General features: G+C 49.7%; 2 protein-coding genes across 2 annotated transcripts in view; both read right to left on the bottom strand.

Moving 5' to 3' along the window:
- On the bottom strand, window positions 416-1,595 carry LOC102178051 (histone H1.0). The gene has a single exon (XM_005681059.3). It carries the CDS (start codon window positions 1,324-1,326, stop codon window positions 742-744), a length of 585 nt encoding a protein of 194 aa, XP_005681116.1. The 5' UTR covers window positions 1,327-1,595; the 3' UTR covers window positions 416-741.
- The window catches only part of LOC102186863 (zinc finger protein 345-like), a 43,441-nt gene continuing 24,503 nt past the window's right edge, over window positions 1,418-20,355 (bottom strand). The window contains 1 exon segment of the mRNA XM_018049069.1: window positions 1,418-1,942. Within this exon segment, the coding sequence (XP_017904558.1) occupies window positions 1,418-1,942 (525 nt within the window).

The raw sequence follows: 20,355 nt of genomic DNA, 5'->3' as shown, positions 1-20,355 counted from the left end.
AGTGGCTAGTTTCTAGCTGACTGAAAGAACCTACAGTCTCTAGGACCAGCTGTCACTTTAACCCTCCCTCCCATTCCCTAGGACAATAGAGAGGCTACCGGGACAGACTAACAGAAGTGAGAAGGAAACTGGGTTTGGACGTCCCACTCTCACCACGGGAAGGTGGCATACAGCCAAGAGAGGGCTTCCCCCCACCCCCATCTACCTCCTTTGCCGTCCAGCTGCCGCCATCCCTCTCTCCTCCCCACCAAGGTTCTGAAACTCTCACAAGGAGTGCTCAACTTAAAGCTTGATGGTCTCTGAGAAACTCCTACAAATCTTACAGTTCCTGGGCTCCCTGTCACCTAGCCCCAACAAACTACCTTCCTCCCCCCAACCCGCCCCACCCCCCACCCCCCACCCCCCACCCCCCGCCCCGCGACTTTTACCTTCAGAGTGAACCAACCACCCAACTAAAGAAAACACACAAACCCACCCAAATTCCCAAACCCACAAGCAGATTAGTAACAAATAAAACAAATATAAGTACATTCTCATCATTACAGAGATATTTGTTGTTGCTGTCCTTGCATGATTGGTTAAGGAAAAATGAATTATTCCCTAATTTCTGAGGAATACAAATTCTGTCTCTTTACAAAGTCAGAAGGGAAAGGGGCAAAGGATGGCAGATGAGACCGAGAGAGAAGGAGAGAAAGTATTTACAGAAAATAGGCAGGAGTGTCCACAAGAAAAGCCTCATTGTCACTTCTTCTTGCCGGTCCTCTTGGCACTGGACTTGGCTTTGGGCTTCACTGGTTTGGTTTTCTTAGGCTTGGATGCCTTGACTGGCTTGGCTTTGACAGTCTTAGGTTTTTTGGTTTTCTTGGGCGTGGCAGCAGGCTTCTTCTTGGCCTTCTTTACTGGGGTGGCTTTGGGCTTCTTGCTTGGGGTTTTGGAGGCAGCCTTCTTGGGCTTGGCTGCCTTCTTTGGCGTGGCCACCTTCTTGACTTCCTTCTTCGTCTTCTTGAAGGCCACGGACCTTTTGGGCTCGTCGCTCTTGGCCAGGCGGAAAGACCCTGAGGCACCCACCCCTTTGGTCTGCTTGAGGACTCCAGTGGTGACCAAGCGCTTGATGGACAACTTGATCTGGGAGTCCGCGTTCTCACCCACCTTGTAGTGGCTCTTGATGTACTTCTGGATGGACTGGCGCGAGGAACCAGCGCGGTTCTTCTCTGCTTGGATGGCAGCCACGATCATGTCTGAATACTTGGGGTGGTCTGTGGACTTCTTGGAGGCCTTGGCCCGCTTGGGCTTGGCCGCAGGGGTGGACGTGGAGTTCTCGGTCATGGTGGCCTGCCTGGTCCTGCTGTTGAAGAAGGGACCTTCCAAAGGGCCAGCCCTCGTCGGAAGCCAAGGAAAGCCTGATTCGGGATCTGCTCTAGAGCCTCTGGCTCCCAGGCCAGTCCAGAGGCCGGCTCTCGGGGCCCCGGCTCGGGTCGCGGGGAGGGCTCACTGGGCCGTGTCTGCGTGGCCCAGCCCCGCCAGTCTGTCGGTCGGTCTCGGCGCCCGGCTCTGCCTCCGCCTCCTCCTCTTCTGCCTCCCTTTTCCCAGCTCCGCGTCTGGCGCTCGGGCGGCGCATCCGGGTATTTAGCGGCGGCGGGCGGACCGCGGTGAGGACAGGGCTGCTGGCTGCCTGCTCCCGGCCCAGAATGGCGCCGCGCCGCCGCCATCTGTGTTTCTTCCGCCGAGCAAATCCGACCTTTCCCCCCAGCCCGGGCCTTCCTGCTCCCCGCCGCCGCGCCGGGCCGCTGCCTGGCTCTCTGAGCTCCTCCGCCAGGCGTCCAGCTGCCTCGGCCGCCGCCCCCCGCGCCCGCCACGCGCCCCAAACAGCGCTGAGGACCGCTGGCGCGCCGGCACATTTCCCCTTTGCGGGGGGCTGGCTCTGCGGGGCCTGGGAGTCCCGCTGCTTGAAAACCCCCGTAGGAAAGCTCCCCCCTGGGGCTACCGGAGACCCCACTCCCGGCCCGCGGCGGGACCCCCCAGCCCAGCAGAGGAGCCCGAAAGCGGCCCCAACTAACACACGCGGCCCCGAGACGGGCGACTCCCAGCCGGGCCGAGCTGGGACAGGGGGGAGGGGTCGCTCCCCCGGGGTCCGGTCACCTCTCGGGGGTCATCCTGCCACTGGGCCCCCCGCACCTCTACCATCTCTCAGTCCATGGGACCCCTAAGTAAACTTTCCCTGGAAGAGTTGGAAGGGCACTTTCAAACTTTGTCCCTTCCCCCTCCTCTTTGATCGCTCCCCCAGCGCGCCCCCGACATCTGCATCAAGGATCTCTCCTGAGGTCGAACCCCGAATGCTGCATGGGTCCCTGAGGGAATGAAGAGGGGTCTCCCAGGTCTCCTTCTCTCCTCAAAGCGCCCCCCCCCCATCCTCCATGTATCCTAACTGGTAATTCATATATAGTCCTTCCTCAGCCTAGTTTTGGGATGTCAGAGACAGAGCTTGCTGCCCCCACTCCTAGGACCCAGCCTGGGGGTCTAGTCCCCCTCCCAGAGCTCCCTGAAGACAATGAGCGGGGAGGTCCACAATGAAGGCATTGCTCAGAAGGCTCTAAATCAAAGACTGTCTTGGGGACCCCTGGGATGAGGAGAAGCCCGGAGAGCTTTGGGAGTTTGGGAAAACGGGGCTCTGGCGGGGAGGTCGAGGAGAGGGTCATATTGCTTGAGTCCTGAGTGATCTTCAGAAAGTGCGAGTTGTTCAGGGAGCCCCGGCCGGGACCACCTCCATTTTGCTGGGAAGATGCGATGTCTTTGTTAAAATGTACGTATCTTTTCCCTTGCTGCTTGGCAGGTACAGATAAGGAAAACAAGGGGCACCACCGTCTGTAGGGAGCCTCGGAGGCTCAGAGGGCCTTTAGTGGTCAGAGGCTCAGTTCAGCGTTCCTAGGACCCCTCATCTGCCATAGACGTCCTATATTCACATGCAGGGTCCCTCTTGGCAGGGGTCCTAGGTTGAGATTCTATAATGCTCCCTCTCTGAGCCGCCTCCCGCAACAACCCGCTTTTATTCTCCAAGCAAAAAAGCCGACACTCTTAGCTTAAACAATACCCTGGTGGTGGGGGTTTATAGCTAGTCAAAGTGATGAAGGCATCTGGGTAGTAAGGTCCAGGAGCTGTTTGCAGACACCAGCTGTAGAGGGGGAAGGGTTGGAAGGTTTAGATGGGGGAAGAAGGGGGAAACTGGTCGCAATTGGGAGGTGTGTATATGTGGGGAAAGGCTCCTACTGGACTTGGGAGTCTCTGAGGACAGGGAAATTAATGGGTTCCCCCCCCCTCATACACACACCAAGGGTTGGATTAATCCAGATGATTGGGAACGGGGAGGGGGAGTCTTGAGACTCTATCGGTATGGGATACCTTCTCCGGGGCTTATCTTGGTGGCACAGATGAGGAAGAGAAACCAGGAAGGGCCAGGTTAGTTCAAAAGCTCAACTTTCTTATTTGAATATTGTCAATTACTCCGAAGTCTCCTGGCTTGAAAACACAACATTCTGATGGGTTTGCTTTGGTTATTGTCAAAGACAGTTCTTCCGGTTCCCACTAAGATCTGGATGGGAAAATAGGCATCCACGTGACAGCCACAGGTCCGAGATGTTGTTTCACTCAGCGATCCTATAGACATGTCATCCCCTTATCCCAGGTCCCCGCGTGTCTAAAAATAAGGCCTGAATGAATTCAGTGGCACCATGATGAAATAATTTTATTTGCACAGCCCTCTCCAGCTGCTTCTTGATCCTTCGCGCCTCCTGCCTAGGGAAGCAGGTAACGCGATCACTCTCCTGCATCACTCGCATTTCACGGTGAAGGTCACGGGACTAGGAAGGATGGACGTGGAGGCGCTTTGTGAGGCTCAGCTCCCCACGCCCCCATGCCTGCACTTCATTTTGTAGTTCTCACATCTCGAATCCCCGCCCATCCCAGCAACCGGTAAATTCTCTCCCGGCCCTGAAGCCAGAAATGGAGGGAGGTGTCACCTCGGAGTTTCGGGGGCTTTACCGCCGGCGGACATCCTTTCTCCCTGCAGGCGCCGAGATTCTCTGCCCCTCCCCTTGTAAGGGAGAACTGGATAAGAAGGTGGGGCGCGGGGGTGGGGGTTGGCAGGGGTTTCCCCGGAGTTAGCCATAGAGTCCCAGACCGAGGTGGGCACGAAGAGAACAGGGTGCCTCCAGATTGGCTTGGGCTCACCTCGCCTCGCAGACCCTGCAGAGTCTGGGGGGGTCTTCTAGACCGCGACCCGGCCCCACCCGCCTACCCTGGCAGGGTACCAAGCTTCGAGTCGTTTAGTGGCCGGCAGAAGGCGGAACTCCCTCCGCCTCATTTAACGCGAGCCCTTTAAAAACCAGGGAGCCGCAGAGCTGCGGGCAATTCCTCCTGGGAAATGTAGTCCCCGGGTGGCAGCCCCGCACTGCGACCCGCCGGGGACCTCCCGAGCCTCAGAACTGCGGAGCCGCCCCAAGCATGGGGAGGGGGTCAGACCTCGCCTGTCCATTCATGTAGGGAGGGGCCCAGACCTCCTTGCAGTTTTTCGGTTGTCAAAAGAGGCCCTTGGTGTTTTCATTAATCATAAAGGGGCTCTACCTACCTCTGGGGTTGGTGTGAAGGTGAAATGAAATCCTGTATGGAAAAGGGTAAATCGAGCTAGAATGCGGGGGTCTTCTAACATGCCTGGGTGAATGTGCCCGTAAATTTACTGAGTACATTCAAGTCATACTTAACATCTCCATTTTTCAAAGAGGAGGTCTGTGATGGCTAAATGATTTGTCCAAGGTGGGTGAACCAGGAGGGTGACGGGTGACAGACTCTCAAGCCAATGACTTTCCCGCTCCAGATGTGAACTCATTCTGGTCTTTGGAAAACTAAGGTATTCATTTGATATGTGCCAGGCCCTGGGATAGGGCTGTGAACAAGAGACCTCTGCTCTTGTGGAACTGCTTTCTAGTGGAGAAACTAGGTAAGCAAAGAAGTCTGTTGTATGGTATCTCGGAAAGCCTTGATTGCAAAGACAAAAATTAGAGCAGGGGGACTCCCCAGGTGGTCCAGTGGTTAACAATTCACCTTCCAATCAGGGGGAAACTAGTTCAGTCTCTCCCTGGTTGGGGTACTAAGGTCTCACATGCTGTGGGGCAGCAAAGCCCAGGTGCAGCAACTACTGAGCCCAGAGCCAGTGGAGCAGGTGCTTCACAACAAGAGAAGCCCTCGCACCGCGTGAGAAGACCATGTGCCACCACAAAGACCCAGTGCGGTAATTTAAAAAAAAAAAAAAAAAAAAGGCAGGGTAAGGGGGAGCTAAGAATGCTGAGAGAAGAATGTTTGCAAGTTTAAATAGGGTGGTCAGAGAAGGACTCATTAAGAAGCACACTTGTGAGCAGATTCAAAGGAGATGAGAAAGGGAGCCATTTTTATTCTTGGAGGAAGAATCTTTCAAGCAGAGGGAATACCCAGTGCAAAGGCTCTGTGGCAGGAATGTACAGAGTGGGTGAATTAAGGACACTAAGGGGAGATGAGGGTTTAAAAAAAAAAAAGATCTGGGGAACAAAGGAGGCACAGGTCACATAGCTCGGGATACCATTGTAGGGACTTTGGCTTTTACTCTGAGGGAGATGGGAGCCACTGGACAGTTTTGAGCAGAGGAGGGACATGATGGGACCCAGGCAGTAGCCAACCAGTCACCTGTTGCAGCTGTGTGGAGAAGCCGCAGACGGCAAGGACAGAAGCAGGGTAGGGAGTCTGTTGCAGTAATCTAGGTGAGGGATTATGGCAATTTGGTCCATAGGGCAGCAGTGGAGGGGACGGAAAGTGGTCAGGTCCCAGTAGGGCACTGCGGATTTTGGCTTGAGCAAGCAAAGATGGAGTTGTCATTAAGTGAGGCAGGCAAGACTGAGGGGTTTCAGAGTTCTGGCTGGGTTAGGTTTGAAATGCCTCCCAGATGTGTGAGTAGAAATGCTGAGAAGGCAGATAAATAGAAGAACCTCAATCTGGAGTTCAGGGAGAGAGATCTACCTTCCTTTTCTCCTATTTAAAGACCCTCTACTTTGGCCAGGTGGGAACAAAACAAACTTGGTTTGGTCATACTGGGCTCAGAGGCCACTGGGGAGATGCCACTGATATCATTGCAAACTGTGATTGTGTCAAGCACAGATAAGGCTGAGAACCAGGACCTGAGAAGGAGGTCACAGGTGGGCTTTTGCAGATCAAGCACCAGGGGAGGCCATGTGGTTAGAGGGGGGCAGGATGGGGAGTGTGATGGGAGATGTCCTCAGGTTGAAGTGCCAGCTGGAGCATATGAGGCTTTAAGCCACGGCAACAGGTGTAGATTTTGCTTTGAGTGCAGTCAGAAGCTGCTATAGAATTTTAAGCTTAAAATTTTGTCTCTTAAAATAATTAACCCAGTTATTTTAAAATAAAAAATGTAAATCATGACGTACATCACCCATGCAAGAGAGTATGCAACGTATATTCAGTTCTAAAACCAATGTGGAGACAACTGTTTCTTTTGCTCACGTTAGCATAAGAAACATCATCAGTCCATTGGAAACCCTGTTTATTGCTCTCCCTGATCACATCTCCGTGACCTTTACCCTGAAATTCTGTAAGCAGTTCTCTTGTGTTTCTTTTTTTATGGTTTCCCCACATGTGTACTTAACCCTGTACCCTACTGTATAACTTAGTTTTGCCTGTTTTTGGACCATAGACAAATGGAATCATATCATGAGTATTTTCTTCTGTGACTTGTTTCTTTTATTCAGTGTGTTTTTGAGAGTCATCCCATTGGTGCAGGCAGCTGTAGCTCAGTGGTCAGAGCACATACTGGTTGTGTAGGACCTGACATTTATACAATTTTTAGAGTCCTTTAAAAAATACAAAATTGTAATAGAATATTAGGTAACAAGTGAATTTATATTTAGAGTGAGAAAACTCACAACAAATCCTAGATTAAAAAAAAACCTGGTAAATATCACAAAGATCATAAAATCCAGAAATACATCTTTTCTGATGCACTGTTTGACCCACATTGCTAGGATCCTTCTCACAGCCATACAAGGGGCTTGTGCAAGGGAGAGAACTTTCACTGAGGCAGCTTCACAGTGAATCCATCCCAGAAAGTGGTATGTTCCACTGTAGGAAGAAGCTGCAGTTTCGCTTCATGCTACTTGTGATAAATGGCTCCCAGACCTGTCCACATCCTCTTTCCTGGAACCCGGGCATATGTTCTGTCACATGGCAAGTTTGCAGATGGAGTAAAGTTTGCCAACCTTGAGATGGAGGATTACCCTCGATCATCCAGGGGGACTCCAGTGTAGTAACAAAGGTCCTCAAGTGGGGGAAGAGGGAGGCTGAAGAGTAATAACCATAGAGATGGCATCATGAAAGAACTGACCATTGTGGGCTTTTAAGATGGAAAGAGCCCACAAGCCAAGAGGCCGGCTGCCTCTTGAAGGTGGAAAAGGCAGAATCCAGATCTTCCCTACAGCCTCCAGAAAGAACACACACCTGCTGACAGCTTGATTTTAGCTTAGTGAGACCCTATTTGGACTTCTGACGTCTAAAACTGTAAGGTAATAAATTTGTGTTGTTTCAAGCCACCAAATTTGAGACCATTTGTTTCAGCAGCCTTAGGAAATTAATATACTACTGTTTGGGTTGATATTTAGGTTGTTCCAGTTTCTTACTTTCCAGATAACATTGCTGTTTGTGCAGCCTCAGCTTTACCAGGTCGAGGCAACTGCTTCTCATAGGCTACAGTTTGGCTGATTTGGGGAACGGCAGGATGAAGGTGGTGAGACCATTAGGGGCCATCTCAGTGAGCTAGAGGTGAGAACTGACAGTGGAGGTGGGAAGAAGGGTCAAATGTGAGAAATATTAAGGAGGGCTAGTCCACAGGACTCCCTAAAGGGTTCCCTGTTGGAGGTGAGGGAGCAACCAGAAAGAGTCCCGAGTTCTGGAGCAGAAGCAAGGATGGTGGTGGAACCAGAGATGCTGATGGCTGGAAGTCTGATACCAGGACCCGTCCTCAAGGGCATCCCCATTCCCACCCTCGCTGGTGGCTCTCCTGGTCCCTTCTCATCCTTTACAACCTCATGCCTTGGAAGCTGACCTCTCACCCACTTCTCTCAAGTTAGGGAAATGATCGAAATCCCATGTGAATTCAGAGCCAAATGATGGACAGAAAGATAAACACACACTCCCAGGACAAAGGAATGAAAATGCAGGTGATAGCTTCACCATTAAACTTTAACTAATCTAGCTGAACTAAACTTTAACTAGTTTCCTAAGATTTAAAGCAGCAAAGACATCAGCAAGGCAAAGACGGAGAGTTTTAATTCTTAAAAACAGTTTAATCTCCTGCATTGGCACCATCCTTTGGGAACACATGTGACTCTTCCACAGGAGAGGAGGCTCTATGTGCAGATTTGGGAGGTGTCTCTAGTATACCAATTCAGAAAAGCAGACTGAGAACAATTTATGTGGGGATCTAATTTTTATAAAATAGGGCACTTCATCCAGGTATATAGTAATAGTTCACATGGAGCTATTACTGTGTGCCCAGCATTGTGCTGAGGCCTATCTGCTCTGTTGATAGGTAGTAATATGACAGAGGGTGAGATGGTTGGATGGCATCACTGACTCAATGGACATGAGTTTGAGGAAACTGGGAGACAGTGAAGGACAGGGAAGCCTGGGAGTGCTACAGTCCATGGGGTCACAAAGGGTCGGACACGACTTAGCAACTGAACAACAACAACAATGCATTTGGACCTTTTTCTGTTATTGTCACTTCCTCTGACAGATGGGGAAGGAACCTGTCCAAAGGGGTCTGACTCCATGCTCTAACCAGTTCTCAAAGCTTCCCCTCCCTTGGAATTCCCTGGTGGTCTAGTGGCTAAGATTCTGTGCTCCCAATGCAGGGGGCCCCAGGTTTGACCCCTGGTTGAGGAACTAGACCCCGAACTACACCCGTTCGGGTGTCACAAGTAGAAGATCCTGCATGCTGCAACTAAAAAGATCCTGCATGCCACTGCTAGGACCTGACACAGCCAAAGAAATGAATAAGGAAAAACAAATGCGTATTAAACAAACAAACAAACTTCCCCTCTCTTAATCTGGGGACTAGGAGGGCAAATTTGTGCCTGTCCCTGGGAGCCCCAGGAGGAAAAAGGTCCGAGCACCAAGCCCTCTCTTATACAGGTCATTGAGATTGGCTGCCATCTGACCCATTGAAACAGTCCTGACCAAGGTCATCTGGCAAAGAAGACACCTATGCCCCTGAAGAGGGAAGTCACTCTGTGGGAAGGCAGACATCACATGTGGGTGGGAAGCCATGCTCTCCCCCAACTGTGCCCCCACCTCCTGGCATCATTCCCATTTCAGGGATCAAGAACTGAGCTCCTGGTATGAACCTTGGGGCCAGCAGCAGCCAGGCTGGGAGCTATGGACGTGGGATTGGCCTTAGAATCCAGTGAGCTCTGGGAATCTCAGGCTATTCTGGAAGAGACCTCAAGAGGGAGACACTGGGCCTCTTTACCAATAAATGCATGCGTGTGCATGACAGATGGTTTTTAAAAAAGCAACCACAGGACTTCCCTGGCAGTCCAGTGATTACGACATTACCTTCCAATGCAAGGAGTGTGGGTTCGATCCCTGGTCGGGGGCTAAGATCCTAAATACCTTGCAGCAAAAATGAACATAAAATAGAAGCAGTATTGTAACAAATGTAATAAAAACTTTAAAAAAATAAAACATGCTAAGCTGTGACCAGTAGGTCATTCTCCAGGCTGGACAAGTGGGCTATGGATATGTGTGTGTACATCTATGTTATTATTGCCAGTTTTCTCTGAGGAGTAGAATTAGGTAATGGCAGGCTTTTTAAAATTTTATACTTCTGTTTTGTTTTAATTTTTGAAACAATAAACATGCATTACTTTTGTAATGAACCTTCAGAATGTCAGAAACATGCATATGAAGAAAAGGCAAAACATAATATGAAAAAACTGCTTCAGAGTAAATATGATGAACATTAAATGTTCAAAGCATATAGAATAATGTTACAAGCCCTTGGAAGAACAATGGTCACACCACAGTGGGAAATAGTACATAAACAGATAAATTACAGACAAGTAAAAACAAATAGCTCATTTGATCTCATATATAAGCTAAGATGTGCAGCATTAAACAGTAGCAATGTCAGATTTTCCACCTTTCAGGATTTTTTTTTTTTGGTCCACAGCTTGCAGGATCTTAGGTCCCCTTAGTTCCCTGACCAGGGATTGAACCCAGGACCTTGGAAGTGAAAACATAGTGTTAACCCTGAAGGAATTCCCTAAGATTTTTACAAATGGTAACAGGACTGGGAGTGAGTCAGGCACACCCTTCCCCTGCTTGCAGGAGAGGACATTAGATCAACATGTTTGGATAACAATTTGCTGCTAGGGCTCAAGGACCTTGAATTGTTCAAGGATCTAATCATGAGAAGAGAACCAGACAAATGCAAACCAAGGGATGTTTACAAATGTCCCTGGAACATTTACAAATGTCCTGGAACCTCCAAAACCATTGAAGTCATGAAAACCTACAAAGTCAGAGACATGTCCCAGATTACAGAAGACAAAAGAGACCCAACTAAATGCCGTACGTGCTTCTGGATGGACCTTGGATCTGAAAGAGAATAACTTCTAACAGACATTATTGAAACAGTTGAGGTAGTTTGAATGCGGGCTCTGTAATAGATAACATTGCACCTGTGTTCCATTTCCTAAATACGATCTTTGGATTGTGCTCTTGTGAGTGAATGTCTTTTTACTTAAGAGATGGATGCTGAAGGGCTGAGAGAGTGTTGTGATGTCTGCAACTCAGATCACTGAGCAAAATATATGTATATATTTAGACAGAGATATAGAATATATATAGACAGAGATGTCAACAGAGAACATGAGAGACCAAGCAAGGATGGCAGAATCTCGACAGTTGGTGAGTCTGGGCAAAGGATACACGGGAATTTAATTGGACTATTTTGGGGATAAAATTTTATTTATTTATTTTTGGCTGCGCAGCATGGCATACGAAGATCTTAGTTTTTGTTTGTTTGTTTACTTTTTGGCCATGCCCCCGGCATGAGGGATCTCAGTGTCCTGACCAGGGATCGAATTCATGCTCTCTGCATTGGAAGCACAGAGGCTTAACCACTGGACCATTAGGGAAGTCCCAGCAAGGATTTTAGTTTTCATATGGGGATCTTAGTTCCCTGACCGGGGATCAAACCTACATTCCCAGCACTGGAAAGCGAAGTCTTAACCACTGGATACCCCAGGAAAGTCTCCCTGTTGAACTTTTCTTGCAGCTCGTCTTTAGGCTTGAAAATGCACAGAATAAGTTGGAGGAGAAATGTTTAAGGTCAAGTGAGTCCAGTGGCACAGCCCATTCTCAGCTCAGGCTTCTGAGTGACAGGCAGGATGTACAACCTGGTGGGGCTGTCCCTGGCACTGGTTCCAGCACCCCCCAGCTTGCTCCTGTTCTCCTCTGTCCTTTGGGTCCCAGCCCTCAGCACTTCCAGGCTGGGGACCCTTTGCAGACCTGTCTGGGGGGTTCATGCCACGTGCTGCTACTGCGCCCTGGTTTCACTCCAGACCCCAAGCCAGTCCTTTCTCCTCAACCCCTCATCCCACGGCCAGGATGAGGCCAAACTGGGACTTTAATCTCAGCTCTCCCTCTGCCTGTGGTCTTTTGCCCTCGTCTACCCCTCCGTGCTGCCCTGGGACCACTTCCTCACTGGACTTGCCTGTCCGTCCTCCCTAACACTGGAGGCTTGTGTCTTTTCCGGCAAGTGTATGGGCAGCCACAGCCTGGAAGATCATGGAAGCCCCCAGAGGTGGGGGTCTCCTGGGAGAAGCTGGGAGCACCTCATCCCAAATCTGAGGCCCTGCTTCTGCCACCCCAGTGCAGGCCCTGTGGAAGCCCAGGGCATGTGGAAGGTCTGTTTGATTTTATTTTTTCAAAAACCAGCAACGCCCAACGCCAGCAGCGGCTGTTCTCCTTAACCTCGGGCCACACGCTCTGCTATTGAAGTGGTCAGCTGAGCTTGACCTTGGGGCCCTCCAGTGAGTAAGAGCCTGCCTGGATGAGGAAATAAAGTGGGGTCCCTGGGCAGGGGGACCAGGGCGTCTTGCAAACAACACTCAACACAAACAAAACCAGAGTTTCTGGGAAAAGATGGCAGAGTACACAGGTCGTGGCCCTTTCCCTCTGAGAGATCGAAACCAGCTGCCTGTCAGCTCTGATGTTTTCCAGGCAGCCACTCCCTGACTGCCCAAAGGAGGGACCGTTGGCATTCCTTGGCCCTAGCTTTTGGGAGTGAAGGTCAAAGATTCTAGAATCAAAGAATTCAGAGAAATCATGGAAGCCAAGAATTCGGTCCTCATATTAGAATCCTCACTTTCGTTGGAATTCTTAAATATTAGATTCAGAATCTCCAATAGCTGGACTTCCCTGGCGGTTCAGTGGTTAAGACTTTACACTTCCATTACAGGGGTTCAATCCCTGGTCGGAGAACTAAGATTCCAAGTGCTACATGGAAAACAAAAAACAAAACCAACAACATAAATCACCAACCTCTTATGGCTGGAAAGTGATTAGACAGACGGGCAAATACAATTTTTCTACTCCATGCACCACACTCTGAGATACCCTAACTAGTACTCTGACCAGCGCCAGCGGCTAAAGGAACCTGGAAGCGAGGCTGGGATGCCCAGGATGGCGAGGAGGCCTACATACGGGGTCTAGCTGCTCTCTGGTGAAAGCCATGCCCAGCTGGAGCCCGCACCTATCTGGCATCACTCCCTGCAAGTGTTCAAAACATGCTTTGGTGCTAGCTGGGGTGGAGAGCAAAATGCTGCTCCCAGGAAGGGGTGGGCAAAAACTCCAGGTCTCTGCGGCATCTCTGCAAAGGTTCAGGCCTCTCCCCATGGGCACTGAAGGTGTTTAAACACACCTGAGGAGGCAACATGGGTGGGAGAAACACCCGAATCTGCTATGTGACCTAAAATAGCTTGCTAACCCTCTCTGGGCTCGTGTGCTCTCTCCTATAAAAATTAGCATTAGGAAGGCCTCACTGACCCACTAGACATCTACAAAGTCTAGCCTGGTGATGAGGTCCAAGCACCATAGATTTATGTTATCTGGGTTCAGATCCCAGCTTTACCACTTACGGGTATGCGGTCTGGGCAAGCTGACACTTCGGTGTCTCGATTTCCTCCCCCTGTAAACTGGGGACAATAGTGGCACATCCCTGGTAGAGTTTCCACAAAGACTAAATGTGTGTATATGTGTATAGATAAATGTGTGTGTGGGCTTCCCAGGTGGCTCAGTGGGAAAGCATTTATCTGCCAGTGTGGAAGACTCCAGTTCCATCCCTGGGTCGGGAAGATCCCCTGGAGAAAGAAATGGCAACCCACTCCAGTGTTCTTGCCTGGAGAATCCCATGGACAGAGAAGCCTGGTGGGCTACAGTCCATGGTGTTGCCAAGAGTCAGACAAGACAGCACCTGAGCACGCATGCATATGTGCATATGTAATATGTTTATGGTAAATTATATGTCATTTACCTAACATCTATAATATTATTATAATATGATATGATTACATCTATATCACTTAGAAGAGTGCCTGACACATACTCAGCACACTTTAAGCATTAGCTGTTATCATCATTGTTGGTATTTCATCACCTGAACGGAAATGATGTGTTTACCCACAGTAAGACAGGAGAGATTCACAGATGTGTTAAGTGTCTTTCGTTTTGGCTGAGATGTGTGTCAGTTCAGTGTGGAAACAGGGGATTTGCTCCTGCTGATCCAAACCTCTGACTGGCAGTTCCATATGGCTTTCCTTAAATGTTTTTTTTTTTTTTAATGTAGAGATCTATTTCTGAATGTAGGTTGTTTGAGAGACCAGAATTTTTCAAACGTGAAAGAGGGCCACTTAGAGGAATCCAACCTAATGAGATGACCCTTAAATTCACACAAATATTTCTGCATGAGGATGTTCACTGTAGCGTAATTTTTAACCCTAGAAAAATGGAAAGCATTTTATTCTGAAACAGAATAATAGTGGAGTAAATCTTGGTCTTATCTCATGCCAGTAAGAATAATGGTGGAGCTCTCCAGTTTGTTGTCATGAAAAGATGTTGATGTGTCAGGAGGTTAAAAGAGTTCAACAGAGCATTTTTAGCGTTTTGCGGTTTTTGAGTAGCCTATGTGTCGTGTGATTCCATGAAAAGTATATACGTTTTACATTAAAAGAAGTATACAAATGCGCGTGGTCATGTGTATACATAGGCTTGCAAAACAGTCTGACAGGATATTCAACATCTTCGTAAAGTTTTGCTTCTAAGTGGTGGGTTTACTGCTGATTCTTCTTTTAGCTCATCTGGTTTTGCTCACTTTCAAAAATTCACAAACTTCACTTGTACAGTAAATGTTTTTAACATGTAGGGGACAAAATAAAAGTGACCAAAAAGCTGGTTCCTGCTGTACCTGAAGAACTCCAGGCCCCTTGGTGGCTGAGCCCCAGTCCCATCCCAGTTCCCCTAGATCTTTGCCGGTCAGGTGATCTCATTCCTCTCCTCTCAGGGCTGGTTTTCTAAGGATCTCCCCAGGGCACTGTGCTGAGTGTCTTGTGTTCATGATACCATCATATCTTTAAGATCTTCCTTTGAGGCAGGAGTGATTTTTCCCATTTTATAGATGAGGAAGCTGAGAGTCACAGAAGTTAAGCTACGTGCCCAGGGTCACACAGCTGAAAGGCACTGGAGCCAAAACCAAACGTACTGGACTCTAAAGCACTTGCCTGTAATGATTGAGTGCACCTCTGGGTAAAATTCAACATCTTTTCTTTTCTCTCTGCCTTGTGCCTCCAGAAATTAGAGACACTTGGGTTCTGAGCAGCTTTATCAGGTAAATGAAAAAGACCGTCTCCTGACACGTACAGTCTCAAGAGAGGGGAACTTTAGAAGAGAGGAAAATCCACTTAGGCAGAATCTGATGCAGGGCCTTTGCATGACTTTCTTGGTCTTGAGAGGCCTTTGGGGAATTTTAGTCCAAGACTCCTGAGGAATTACAGCAGAGACCGTGTAAAGAAGCCGTGTGGTCAGTACACCCAACTTACTTTTAAAACAACTTAGTCTTTGGCCTAGTTTAATAAAAATGGGGGTAATTTTAGAAAAAAGCTTGTTTCATTAAATGTTAAAATTCTAGTTTTGAAGGTCTGTGTTTACTAAGACTTTTTCGTCTTAGTAGACGTAGGACCTGGATTACACCGGCTACACTTCGTACAGGTTCTCAGATTCTTGCTTGTGACCACTAGTACTGCGAGCTGTGTTTCTTTTTCTCCTGCTTTCGAGTTGCTTCTTGCATTACCAAATATACGACTGAACCTCTGATAACACAATGATATCATATAATTCCTCATGAGCTCAGCGATGGTAGTGGTTTAACTGTAAATATGGGAAGAAGCTCCAAATGGGAATATTTTCATGGACCACAGAGGCTGGAGAGACAAGTGGTCCAGCGGCTCCTGGCTACTGCTGTATGGCCTTGTCCAGTAACGCCACACTGAGTGGCCTGTCCAGCAGAATCTTTGCCAGACCGGGGAATGAGCGTGCCTAGCACCATGGCTCAAAACGGATGTGAGTGCCACCAAAACCGTGGTCAAACTGACGGCCATGAGGGGCCACGCTGACAGGAGACGGGCACCGCCCTCTGCTCCTGTGAAGACTGATCAGGGCCACTGTCGCTCCTGGCCTTCAGCAGCAGCCTGAACAGCACGGAGGCGGCGGTCTGGAACAAGGCCTTGCGCTCTGAGGAAGCTGGCAGAGCAAGCCTTCAGACGGTTAGACGTCTTCAGGGAAGATTTTCATGAGCCCAGATTCTTGCCTCTTCTCACGCCTTGAGAAGCACTAAAGTCAGTAACTGTAACAACAGCTTTGGGTTTTGTGATTTTTTTGTGTTGATAATACCACATCAGAGGTTAAAGTCTATTTAGATAAATCTAGACAACTGGCTACCAGGCTAAAGGGCTCTTTGAAGTGTCAGGTCTAGACTGGAACTCAGGCTTAGTCTCCTGGAGAAAAAAAAGAGAGATCTATTTTGCTTATTAATGTTCAGGTTGTCACTCCTCCAACTACTTCAAACTGAGTCTGTCACACCTACATCAGTCACTCTGGGAGGGGGGAGGCGGGAGGGGAATTGAGGGGTGGGGGTGGGGGATCCTGGGGAGGAGAGGGTGGAGCGGGGTGGGAGACCTTGGGGAGTGTGGGATGGGGGGGTGCAACAGGGTGGTGGTGGTGGTGGTGGTGAGAGTGGGGGAGGGGAGGGTTGGGACCCCCTGGGGAGGAGAGTGGAGGGGTGGGGATGGGTAGGGTGCCTCCTGTGGAGAAGCAGGGTGGGGTGGGCCCTGTAAGTACCAGAGTCAGGCCTTATGTGGACAGGAGTCTCCCTGAGTATGCACCAGAGTCAGTCCTGATTGTGGACCAGAGTGAGGCCTTAGCCTGGTCCAAAGTCAGGCCTGAGTGTGCACCAGAGTCAGGCCTGAGTGTGGACCAGAGTCAGACCTGAGTGTCCACCAGGGTCAGGGCCTGAGCGTGGACCAGAGTAGGCCTGAGTGTGGAACAGAGTCAGGCTTGAGTGTGGACCAGAGTCAGGCCTGAGTGTGGACCAGAGTAGGCCTGAGTGTCCACCAGGGTCAGTCCTGAGTGTCCACCAGGGTCAGGCCTGAGCGTGGACCAGAGTAGGCCTGAGTGTGGAACAGAGTCAGGCCTGAGTGTCCACCAGGGTCAGGCCTGAGTGTCCACCACGGTCAGGCCTGAGCATGGACCAGAGTCAGGCATGAGTGTGGACCAGAATCAGGCCTGACTGTCCACCAGAGTCAGACCTGAGTGTTTACCAGCGTCAGGTATGAGTGTGGACCAGAGTCAGGCCTGAGTGTGACCAGAGTCACACCTGAGTGTCCACCACAGTCAGGCCTGAGTGTGACCAGCGTCAGGCCTGAGGGTTTACAAAATCAGGCCTGAGTGTGCACCAGAGTCAGGCCTGAGTGTGGACCAGTCAAGGCTGATTGTGCATCAGAGTCAGGCCTCAGTGTGACCAGAGTCACACCTGAGTGTGCACCAGAGTCAGGCCTGAGTGTGGACCAGTCAGGGCTGAGTGTGCACCAGAGTCAGGCCTGAGTGTGACCAGCGTCAGGCCTGAGTGTTTTCCAGAGTCACACCTGAGTGTGCACCAGAATCAGGCCTGAGTGTGGAACCGAGTCTTCCTGATGCATGACTGTTACTCACTTAGGCCTCACTCTGGTCTACACCAAGGCCTGACTCTTGTACCCACTCAGGCCAGACTGGGGTCCACACTAAGGCATGGTTATGGTCCACTCTCAGGCCTGACTCTAAACCACTTAAGACCTGACTCTCGTCCACTTAAAGGGCTGACTGGTCCACATTAAATCTGACTCTAGTTCACACTTAGGCCTGACAGTGGCCCACTTTCAGGCCTGACTGTGGTTCTCACTGAAGCCTCATACTATTCCCCACCACAGCCAGACTCTAGTCCACACTTAGGCCTGAGTCTGGTCCTCAATTAGGCCTGACTCTAGTCAAGGCTAAGGCCTGGTTCCACACTAGGGCCTGAATCTGCTGTGCAGTAAGGCCCGTACATCATAAATCAGTTCAACCCCAAATAAGTTATCATTACAGCTGGCATGAGCTTAGTCAGAAACTGACAGAAAATTTCAGAGCTATTATCCAGCAATAAAAAATAAATTAAAAAATCATATATGTGTATAAATTTTCAGTGATTGGGCTCCATGCCTGCAGAGAGAGCTGGAGAAAAAGTAATATTTTAGAAGACAGCCACACCCCAGCGATATCGGCAGCTCTAGGTTCAATAACCAAGGCAGCGAAGCAACGTACGCTTAGAAGGAGAGATGACAGACAGCAGAGACGCAGCACAGACCCACAGGGTGATATTACTCTACACAGCATGCGACGAAGTAGCGCCTCTTCCAGCCACGGTGACAGAACACGTACGGCCGTGATCTCGGGGAGACAGCCGTGAGCGGGCCTGGAGAGAGATCTCGGCTCCCTGCCCGGAGCTGAACCAGGGTGCCCTGGATGAGAAGCAGGACTGCCAGCCCCGAGACCGCCCGTGGCCAGAGTGTAGAAGCAAAGTGACCCTCGGTCGTTCCCTGCTTTGAACCCAAGAATATTTTAAGGAGGCAAGAAGCATAAATACACATAGAAGTCCATTATTATCGACACAGCGTAACATCTCAGAGAGCACAGAGAAACACAGGGTGTTTAAGAGAGAAGCAGCTCAGAGATAAAGGACCTAGAGAAGTGTGCAGGTCCTGCGGAGAAGCCCAGGGAGAGCTGACGTAAATCCCGCATTGAGGACCGTCCTTCCGGGTCTTTGGTTACCTTTCACCAATTACCTTCTCTCTTTTTCACACCTGAAAGGTCCCTGCACCCTCCCCAAGATGTGGGCACGACATTTGTTAAGATTGATCCCCCCACAGAGGCCTGTGGGTGCATGTCCACACTTATTATGGGATGGGGCCCCCTCCCTTTTCAGCCATCAGGGAGGCTTCCTGCCCTTGTACAGAGAAGTCTTCCTTGACCTCAGGAGTGGGCCTCTTATCTCTTTACTCTCGCAGACTTCAGCTTCTGCCACTAGATTTGTCCTTGGAGTGTGTGAGTGAGAACAAAGCTTCAGTTTCACTCCACTTGGCAAATACCAGCTGTCCAGCCCAGAGGCCCCTCTATCTCCTATGTCAAATCCTGCTGAGACGTGAACCCCAAAAATCTTTATTGGGAGGCTGAAGGGCGAAGGTCTGTCTTCTGTAGCTTCTGCAGGCTGGCACGGAGCTCATAGACCCTACCTAGCTGGGGTCATGGAGCTCTCGTTCTGCCTCATTCAGGGGCCCCAGGGTGACTTCTGTTGTTATCCCCACAGGATCTGTTCCGAAGAGTAGTTGGAACCATTATCTTGATATGAAACCATCGTAATCTGAAAGGGTCAAACATAAGAAGTGGATTTAAAAAGTCAGGGGCCAAAGATCTGTGATTAATGATCACAAATTATTGTGAGCAGGAGCTATAGCAGGAGTAAGAACCAGGTTACATTTTTTAGCCGTTTTGATCCTGTTCCAGATAGAGTCAGCACTGGTGGTACCCTCTCCAAAGGAATGGAGCCTTGTACTGTGGTCTTACACACTTTGGATGTCTTCTGTATTAGCCCAGAGTGACTGACGTAGGTGTGACAGACTCAGTTTCAAGTCGTTGGAGGAGTGACAACCTGAACAGTACTGTAAAAAATCAACCACAATTTTTTCCCAGGAGAATAAGCTGGATTCCCAGGCCAGACCTGGCACTTCAAGGAGACCGGTAGCCAGTTGTCCAGTTTTGCCTAAGTAGGTTCAGGCCGCTGACGTGGTATTCACACATTAATTCACATATTAGAGCAGTTGTCACTGTTTCTGACTCTAGTGCTCCTCTAGGCATGAGAAGAGGCAAGAATCTGGGCTCATGAGAACCTTTACTGAGAGCATCTGACTGTCTGAAGGCCTGTTCTGCCAGCTTCCCCAGAGCACAGATGCCCTGTTCCCGATCTCCCCGCTCAGTGCCTTTCAGGGCTGCTGAAGGGCAGCCGCTGCAGTGGGTCCTGATTGAGTCCTAGCAGAGGCAGAAGTGCCACTTTTCAGCTGGCACAGCCCCTTCGTGGCAATCTGACCATGGTTTCTGGGGGCGCTTCATGTCCATTTTCTCCCATGGTGCTAGGAATGCTCATGCCTAGATCTGGCAAAGATTCTGCTGACAGGCCACTCAGTGCGCTGTTACGGGACTAACCCCAAACACAGGAGCCAAGAGACGCTGGATCACCTGTCTCACCAGCCTCTATGGTCTGGGACAACGTTCCTCTTGTTGCTTCTTCCCATAGCTAGAGTTTCACCGTTACCCTCACTGATTGTATATCATCATTTTATCAGAGATTCAGTGACAAATTTGGCAACGCAAGAAACAATTGTCGCAAAGCAGGCAGAAGAGGAAATAATGCAGCTAGCAGTATCAGCAGGACCACAAGCAGGAATCTGAGGACCTGCTTTAAGCACAGTCAGTATGTCCCAGGTGCTCTGACTTAGTTTGTTAAATAACTGTAGCCTGGGGTTAGTCTCCTGGTTGCAGACCATGGAGATCCTGACCCTTATCCAAAGACTGATTACTGAGATAAGTTTTAGAAATACACTTAGGGAGCCCCTTACTAATTCAATTAACTCTCAT

This window comes from Capra hircus, chromosome 5 (genome assembly GCF_001704415.2).
Source record: "Capra hircus breed San Clemente chromosome 5, ASM170441v1, whole genome shotgun sequence".
In the NCBI taxonomy this organism is placed as follows: domain Eukaryota; kingdom Metazoa; phylum Chordata; class Mammalia; order Artiodactyla; family Bovidae; genus Capra; species Capra hircus.
This window is presented reverse-complemented; position numbering and strand designations above follow the sequence as displayed.

Coding starts and splice junctions, on each gene's coding strand:
- LOC102178051 (XM_005681059.3), bottom strand. CDS start 1,326: ATGACCGAGAACTCCACGTCCACCCCTGCGGCCAAGCCCAAGCGGGCC.